Source organism: Lepisma saccharinum, chromosome 25 (assembly GCF_977018435.1).
Source record: "Lepisma saccharinum chromosome 25, izLepSacc3.1, whole genome shotgun sequence".
In the NCBI taxonomy this organism is placed as follows: Eukaryota; Metazoa; Arthropoda; class Insecta; order Zygentoma; family Lepismatidae; genus Lepisma; species Lepisma saccharinum.
In genome coordinates, this window is record NC_139253.1 from 48,446,994 (window position 1) to 48,456,762 (window position 9,769).

Consider the following 9,769-nt stretch of genomic DNA (forward strand, 5'->3'; position numbering starts at 1 on the left):
AACATAAAATAGAATTTGCCGAAGTTTAATTATTTACTTATCTTACACTTGCATTCAATGAAAAAAAAGCAATGAAACTACTTCAATCTCTTCCTGATATTATCTTTGCATGAATGGATGCGTAACCTTATCGTAACTAATGTTTCGTCATATATCTAATTTGATACGTGTATAAAAGAAACACATCCAGGGAAATATCAACAAAGTAGCTACGAAATCAACAGTTGGTTTCTCATCTATCATCTTGTTTCAAAGAGAACGAAGTGAGTACTTGAACCAGGTGTTATTCATGTGGTAATGTTACTCATAGACACAATCTCAAATATGATTTTGAGAAGAGTATTTTATAAATTCTTTGATTTTGGACGTGTCGGATAGAACTAGAAGTATTGAACTTATTCGTGGATAAACAAAAAATAACCGATCAGACAATTTGATTATCGCAGGTACAATATGAACTTCCGGTTTGACCAAATTCCCAATGTAAACAAGTGGGATACAGATTACCTTCGAGCTTATTTTGTTACAAAAGATCGCATACAGACTGGATCGCTTGAAATGTGAAAGCGATAAAGAAAAACAAAAGTATCTGGAAAAAAAATTATAAAGTTCCTGGACGCTTTAGATGCAGATATAAGGAACAAAACTAATATTTTCCAAGACAATATTGATCTTCTACCAACAGTTTCGTGAAAAGACTTCTGCAGGTTGAAATAAAACTTACATAAATTATAAACATTGAAATACTTTAATTTTACAACAGTAAAATGTATAATTTTCGACATTGTGTACTCAAGCACAGCTCCTTTAATTTTATCATATGACTTAGAGAGAAGACGTCAGAAATTTTCATAGGGGAGTAAAGAACAGTAATAAAAGTAGAATAGTAGAAATAATAATAATAATAATAATTACAACTTTTATAAATGTTATTATACATTAAATAATTACTAAACTAATTTAATAAACAAAATGTATTCGAAATTTATTATTATTATTTATTTATTAATGCTATTCGATCCACAAGCCGAGTGCATATCCAGCACAACAGTTATACAATATTGAAATCCACGGTGATTGAATTATATTATTAACTTTTGCAAGTGTCGTTCAAGAAAAGACTTTAGAAGTTAGTAAAAATTTTACTAATAATGTTTACATTGATTACATTAAATTAACTCAAAATTATATTTTTTGCAATTCTGAATGATTATAAATAGTTCCAATTTTTAAATACAGTCTTCACATGTGCGTTAGACAATTATAATTTTCGAAACACGTAAAATATTTGATTTACTCCGGTGATGTAGTGTCGACTATAGAGCCTATAGTCGCGTTTGTGTCCAGTCTCTTCGCTTTACTGCCTGAATCCACTGAGCTGAAGGCAAGCTGAACTAAAGCGGGATTGATTGGGTAATGATACCCCACCAAATTTTCCCTGAGAATGTTACTTGTATAACAACAGATTATTGTTTAAGAGTTTTAACTCCTGTTCTGCATTCTTACATGGTGATTGGGTACTTTTTAAGATACCCAGGTCAACTGCAACTATGAGACTGGATGGTAAAATGACGGAAATTGACCTAGAAAAAACACAAATGAAACGTTCATTCCGTACCTACTATCGGATTAAAAAATATAGATACTCGAGTTTGAACTCCAATTAAAAATTTAGCTTATTCAATTCTGTGTTAATTATGCTAATCAATTTTCTCACTAGTATGCCTTCTATTTATTATCATCGTGAGAACAAAAGAAATGCCGCTTTCTTGAGTTTGGCAAGCAGTCGCTCTGTTTGAAATTCAATGAATAAAAAACGGGTGGACCAGTCGTGATGAAATTTTAGTATGGTGCAGGCAGAAAGGTTTTAAACACAATTCTTAATTTTCAGATTTTTAAAATTTGTTAAAAAACGTTATTTTTAATTTTGAGAAACAACTTTTTCTTGGTATTTGTTAGTCGTACTAATACAATATTGGTCTTGTTTTGAAACTCTTTCCATCTGTTCTTAAAATCCATTGTCAATTCACATTGTGAAACCGATTTTATACAGATTTTTATTCTACTGAGTAAAGATGTACGTATGTGGAACTTGGTAACACCGCACGCATTGTCTTGCTGGGGCAGCCCGAATTTTCCACGGTTCAACGGACATCTCTGTGTGCAGTGTTGCCACGTTCCGCGTATGGCTTTACTCCTCTGAATAAAAATCTCTATAAAATCAGTTTCGCAATTTGTATTAACAATGATAACGGATTTTAACAACAGATGCAAAGAGCTTCAAAACAAGACCAATATTGTATTTGTACGACTAAAAAATACCAAGAAAAAGTTATTTCGAAAAAAATGAAAATAACGGATTATTGACAAATTTTAAAAATCTGAAAATTAATAATTGTTTGAAAAACATTTCTGCCTGCACCATACTAAAATTTCATCACGATTGCTCCACCCATTTTTCATTTAGGGAATTTCAAGAAGAGTGACCGCTTGCAAAACCCGAAAAAAAGCGGCACTTTTCTTGTTCCCACGACGATAACAAGAATAGAAGGCATCTCGAAAAAGAAATTGGTGAGCATAAATTAACGCAGAATTGAATAAGCTCAATTTTGATCCAACTCGTTTTTATGTATGAGTAGGTTTACTGGTTAATTTTTAATCGGAGTCGAAATTCGAGTATCTATGATTTTTAATCCGACAGTAGAGTTCTGTGCGGCAATGAGTTTGACTAAATCCTGCATATCTTCAAATTATGTGAATGCACCAATAAAAATGCTGAATTGAGCTTTGGACAGTGGAAAACCATGCGCATAATGCGTGGAAAGACTCGCATGACACACACAATTCTTGTGTGACTGACTTACACTTCAGAACTTGAGAGAGAATGAATTCCACCACTGTTGTGATGAAAATATGCATTTTCACTCACTTTTATTAGATTTTTTTCACTCGTTCAAACATCTTTTTCCATTTAGTGAAATAAAAAGTATATACATTACATTGGGTCTTAGGTATAGACAGTAGCAAAAATAAGAGAACCAGGATGAAAAATTTGCATAGTGGGCTCACGAAGTTCTATGTTTTTTTAGTACTAGAAACAGGGAGATTAAACACTCTCCCTAGAGTACATATAGATTAACTAACATAATCACAGACACAATGTGGCGAAACATTTCTACGGTGTAGAAAGCTAACACAGTTAGGTTTTTTATGTTTACAAAAAATTGCTTCCTGTGCCTGTGAAATTTTTTAAAGTATAGTTTAGAACAAATGAGTGCCGCTGTATAGCAGCATTCTTCTGTATTAGATTAGTACACGTATGATTTAAGAGTTTCAATAATAGCTTATCTTCTGCCTCTTTAAAAAGACCCACCAAATGCTCGTGATAAAACTTATTTTTTACGTCTCTTTGTTCTAGCAGAAAGTTGTGAAGTGTCATCGAAAATAATGGCGAATGTTTTAGTACACCTTGTTCTTCCAATCGTTCTATTTTACCACTGTTGTGGAATCACTGAATGGTCATCAAATTCCGGGACAAACCTTAATGATTATAAAGGTAATGTAGTTATAATCCTTACAATATTTTTTCCATTAGCATAGACAGACCTATTTTACATTTAGATCTAAATTTTAAATTGAAACTCTCAAAAAAAGACTTAACTGTTGAAAAAGTTTTACATGAAGGAAAATAACAGTTTCATTTATTTAGATTAAATAATTTAGTGCTTTGCTTGTGTGTTATATGTAATTTACGCAGATCATCTTATTCTCGCCAAACTTTACTGCGGGACACGAAAATGTGAGTCTCAAGGACACGCCTAGACATTGCGCTGTTGCCATGTTGGGCACTAGATTACAATATTTTATACTTTTACGTTATTATTTTATATTTGAGACTTTTTATATTTTATTTCACACTTTTATTAAATTTTGCACAATTCGTAACGGTTTTTCTAATCTTGAAAGATTAGTTTTTCTCCTGGAGCAAATCTCATCTTTCAGCAGTTGGATATTGATTGAAAGTAGATCGCATTTCTCGGTGCACACAGTCTTGAGTTGATAGTAGATTTTTTTCTTTCAACGAGGTGGTAGTCCATTAACTGATGGAAATGAAACGACAGCAAACTTGATTTCATTTCGTTTAATATAATGTAGAAGTTCAACAATTAGTTTGAGTGTCGATGGAATGTGTACAGATTCCTGATGCACTGACGTCTTAAGGAGAATCTATGAAAGTGTGAGTTAAGGCGACCAATGCTAGTAGAAAAGATTCTACTCGAGATTCTCCTGAGGTGAGTGATTCCTTGAAGTCAGACGATGCTGTGGTGATTGAATATGTTGACGGCAAGGAATCAGGAGGAATGCAACACAAGAATGAAATTGGTGGATTCATTGGTAGACTTCGTTTCAAAAGTCAGACTCTCCTCCTCCTGTACAATTTTTTGCATGAACGAAGCCATGACAAATCTTCGTAATTTGTTCTGCAATTTGTCTCTTTCGAGATCATGGCGTACACAGTAGTAAATCGTACTTACATTTAAGTATGCACACATGTGTGTGTGTCTGCATTTCTCAATATATGTTCGTAGTCCGGCTGGTATAACTCAAAACACTTTCATCCTAAGGAATTTAATCAAGGTTTGACATTGAAAAATGGAATAGTTTTTAATAGTTATTTTCAAATGTATTGCAGGGATAAAATACAAAATCAAGTATTTCTTTTAGTTAACTTACAAATATCTGATGTAAGTCCATCAAAATGAATACAAGACTCATTTAAAATAATTTCCAAGTCCTTAAAGTTCGTAAACATTTACAATTTACCTCGGCTAATAATAATAATAACAATAATAATAATAATAATAATGCTTATAATAATAACAAATGATTGATGATTTTATAGATCCAAGAGCTTCTGGAGAGTACGACCTTCCCAGTGGCATCGGAGTGTACAAGCACCACAGTGAATTAGTGACTTACAACGAAGCTGTTGCAATATGCATCACGGAAGGAGCCCATTTGGCTGTCATCGAGACCTATGCGGAGGCTGCTATTCTCAGGTATATTCACCAGGAATATCTAAACGTAACAGGATATCCATCTTCTCATGCGAAGATGCAGATCTTTGTCGGCTGCAATGACATAGCTGAGGAAGGAGTTTTCGTTACAATAGACGGTAAGAAACTTTTCTATGCAATGTCTCTTATATTTTCTTAATATCTAAAGAATTAATTATTTTATATATGAACAATGGACGTCAATGTTTGAGCGGAAGAGAAGATTTCGAGTAATTGCTGGGATTTAACACCCCCCAGAAAAACCTTAGAAAGAATGACATAAATCTAGAAAAATGTGCTTCTGATGCTCACCTGTTTTTCTAAAATGCAATTTACACACAAACGCACACGGGGTAACAAATTGCACAAACTATGAAAGCCACGTCACTAAAATGCATGGAATTAATCTACAGTGGCTTTCTATACGCATGTAGTACTCCGCTAGGGAGGTAAGTACAGTGGGATAATCAATTGTATAAGACGTACCCCATTTTTCGTACAAATGTTTTTAAAGCAAAAAGCTTTTATCATTGAATTTATAATTAATTTACATTATTTCAAATATATAGTAATATGTAGGTCTAATTTCAACAAATAACTTACCTAAAGTAACTAAGAAGGAAAGAATAAATTTTCATATACTTAGACACCGCAAGAAAACAAGAGAGAAATCGTCTAAAACAGAAAAGAGAATTTCCAGAAATAAACATACTCCAAAACTGAGTATCGTCGTACAAGACGCACCCTGCTTTTCAGACCTACTTTTAAAAGTTAGAAAGTGCGTCTTACACGTCGGTAAATATGATAATTTAATGTATTTTGGTTGGCCGTGCAAAAAAATATCCTTCTTTCTTTAAATGATGTAGATTATGTATGTATGTATGTATGTGTATATATATATATGTATATATATATATATATATATATATATATATGTAGGTGTGTGTGTGTGTGTGTGTTTTTGTGTGTGTGTGCGTGCGGGGGTGCGCGCGTGTTTGTGTGTGTGTGTGTGTTCGATGTGAAGGTAATGCAGGGGGAAGAAGTTTTAAAAACTAGTGTTTTAAAATTGAGAGTTAATGCTGATAATATTTGAATAATGCACAATTTTGGCAATATAATATATATTCTCAAATGAGAGTAGGGGACGATTTTTTTTTTTTAGAAATTCTGAATTTTTGAAATATTAGAAAAGATTAAAATTCTCAAGAGTTTCCGCTTTCCTTTCGGAGAGTGGATTTGTTATACACCCGGTGAGTCACCTAAAATTACCACCGGGAATATTTCATGAACAAAAATAAATATTGAAAAACTGCTTTCGCAGACGTAAAGGTACGTATGAGAGGGGCTCATGAAATTAGCCGACACTTCAACACAAACTTAGTTTTTTCAAAAATGGAAACCCCATTTTATTTTTAGCTCATTTGAAAGTACGGAAAAATTCATTAAGAATGGCGTTTGTTTCATTGTAATACGTCAAGTGGTTCTCAAGTAATTGTAACTTGAAGTTGAGCGCAGAAGGTGCATCCCCACTATGCCTGTCGGCAAATGCTGTTGTGCATACAGCCTGCACGCTTGGGCTGCATTTTTCCTACACTCGCCATAGATAAGTATCATCTTGGACTTTTCAGAGTTTGAAAAAACGGATGGTTAATCCGTGTACTTTGTTACGCCTTTGCTTCATTTGATAAAACTGATAAATCAATTAGAAAGAGAGAGAGATAAATGTACGAGTATAAGATGCAAAGCTTAAAAGTTGAAAACTTAATGATTTCCGGTGTACTAAAAATTATCACGTAAATGAATGGACGCCAATTAAGAATTAGAAAGATGTTAATGTACTAATCTCTATGTACTGTATGTAACTGATGGTGGGATGTTCAAAATTTATACTTCATACTGTACAAATATTTATTAACTCGGGAAGATGTATCAGATCCTTTTAGATAATTTGTCAAGGCTTAATTATGCACAAACGGCACATTTTATTGTAACCCGCATACGATACACGAATGGAGCCAAAAGGGGGATGTGCATGTCACGACACATGAATCCACTTGTGAGAATGTTTGTTCCAAGCTTCAGCTTCGCGTTACAATTACTCGAGAACTATTTGACGTATTACCAAGGTAACAAAGGCCATTCTTAATTAATTTTTCTGTACTTTCAAATGAGCTAAAAATAAGACGGGATTTCCATTAAAAAAGAAACCAAGTTTGTGTTGAAAATCGTACTTCCTTATGTATTGAACGTATTGTGTCCGCTAATTCCATGAGCCCCTCTCATATCTTTATATCTGCGAAAGCAGTTTTTCAATATTCATTGTTCACGAAATATTTCATGGTGGTAATTTTAGGTGACTCACCCTGTGTGTGTGTAATATATATATATATATCTTAAAAGGTGATGTTTTTTAACCATTTTTGCAGGTGACGAATTACTAAGCAATGGGTATTTCTATGACTGGAACGAAGGCGAACCAAACAGTAACAATGGAGAAGAAGACTGCTGCGGGCTCTGGTATAATGGACTCCTAAATGATCTAAGATGCAGCTACCTGCTACCATTTATTTGTGAAAGATCAATAAATGATACTCTCTCCATGACATAGGAATGTCTCCTGTATTGTAAGAATATAATTGGGAAAATAATAAATATATTCGAAAGTTGAAACTGATATATGCGGTATGACTATTAAGTAATGCGACAAATATTTCTGTTGTCCTAAGTGAATGAAGTAACATGTTCATAGTGTTACGTAGTCCACAACTAGAATAGCAATATCTCATGAACTGCGATGGGCATACTGGAAATTATGGTGCCATGTCAAGGAAGAGGTAAAAATGTGACCCGTGGTAACATGCAGGGGCGTATATTCGGGGCTACCTAGGTTATCTGCGAAGCCCAGACTCGATGACTAAAATACAGAAAAAATATCTATGAGAAAATGTGCATAAAATTGTTCATTTCAATAAGAAGATGAACCTGATTTCTTAGGAGTTGGCACCTTGACTTTTTAGCAGTTGGAAACATTGCCCTCTTTGAATTCGCGAGGCGGCTGGCGCCGAGCCGGCATCTCTAGGTGGGGTGACGGGCGAACATGTCAGGGCTATCTTAAGGATCACTAGGCCATATTGGGTTCAGATACCTTATGTTCTTACTGAAGGAATATGAAACATCTAAAACATTTCCATTATGATTCAGCCATAACTAGATCTGACTGTCAAGTAGTAGTAAAATCAGTAGCGGCTCGTGCCTAAAATAACAGGTGAAGAAGTATATTTATAGGCAATGAAAAACAAATAGTAAGTGCCAGTGCCCCCCCCCCCCACAATTTAAAACGTCTTTTTTGTCTTCATCCGTCCATCTGGAAAATGGTGTCTGCAACAAATTACACACTAAGTCATTTACTGGGTTGATTGTAGAAACCACAGCTCAACACATGAACACAACACACGATAGGAAACGCGAAACACACACGCGGAACAAGATCTCGCGAGAACGCGAAGATTTTGCCACAACCACTGGATGCAATGTTTTCTCCGACGAGAGAACTGCTTCATCTAGAAGGCGACACCCATTCAAGGCCAACGCTAGGTGACGTCACCGTTGCCATGACAACCGGCTAAGTTTTCCGCAACCTGGCGGTGTTTGCTCTTGGGTTGGGACGAACTCTTCACGTGCGTAGCGCCGAGCGGCGTGTTATTTGAGTATTATCGTGTGCGTTCTGCTGGGAAATAGTTTAATTTAACAAGCAAATGAAAAATGTCAATATTAATTTGAAAATTAGGTGAAAACATCTGCACTTGTTGCACTTGGCCAGCCGCCACTGGCTAGTAATACTACACTTATTCTGTAAACTGTTTATGGAGTTTGTATGGAATGAAGCCTTCATCATCCTTCAGCGGGCAGGCAGTTCTTGAAGATAGCATCAACCTCAGTCTCATTCAATCTGTCACCTGTTTTACTGTATAAGCAAATGTTAAAAGGACTTCACATGGTAATTTAGATTAATAATAATAATATGTCTGAGCTTGTCTTGTAGGCCGTGTATATAATATAAGGTACCTGAACTCAATATGGCCTACCTAAGGTTTGCGATTGTTTCAAATGGTGTTCAAAGTCAGAAAGGTAAAACTAATGGGCAAGATTCATAAGAGAAATCATTACTGGACTTTACTGACAATTGGAGTCAGTTCCAAATAATAACATGGGTGCAGTGAAGATTGGTGGCCGCGGTGGCTCAGTCTGTCGTCAGTCAGTGCCTCGGCACGGTAGAGTACAGACGTGTTGCGAGCTGCTGTGAGCAAACGAGTTAACCGAGAACCGTGGTGAACTGTTTCGCGATCAAATTAGGATTTTTTCCCACTGAAATTGTGAATAGACTTGAAACGACAACATACGATCATCATGCAGCGTGAAAATACCATTCAGCTAAGCTTTGAGAATGGAACAACTAAACCGAGTGCTAGTGAAATACATGAATTTATATACGGAACTTTTAAATTGACATTAGATGAAATATATGCCATACAGATACCGACAACTGTTCGCGGTGTATATGTAAAATTAGTAAGACGAGCAACAATGGATAAAATTCTAGAAAAATATTCTGGTGAGGTAAACTTCCATTATGAAAATGGACAGATGACAAAAGTGAAACTTAGTGATGCTGGCCGAGAAGTGAAATATATTCGAGTGTTCAATCTCCCGCT

The 9,769-nt window shown here is 35.0% G+C and overlaps 1 protein-coding gene across 1 annotated transcript; it reads left to right on the plus strand.

Annotated features, from left to right (window-relative positions):
• The first annotated feature begins 217 nt into the window (after window positions 1-217).
• On the plus strand, window positions 218-7,665 carry LOC145978770 (hemolymph lipopolysaccharide-binding protein-like). The gene is made up of 4 exons (XM_083111585.1): window positions 218-263; window positions 3,419-3,556; window positions 4,904-5,176; window positions 7,484-7,665. The coding sequence occupies exons 2-4, from the start codon at window positions 3,448-3,450 to the stop codon at window positions 7,663-7,665; spliced, it is 564 nt and encodes a 187-aa protein (XP_082967711.1). The 5' UTR covers window positions 218-263; window positions 3,419-3,447.
• The last annotated feature ends 2,104 nt before the right edge of the window (window positions 7,666-9,769 follow it).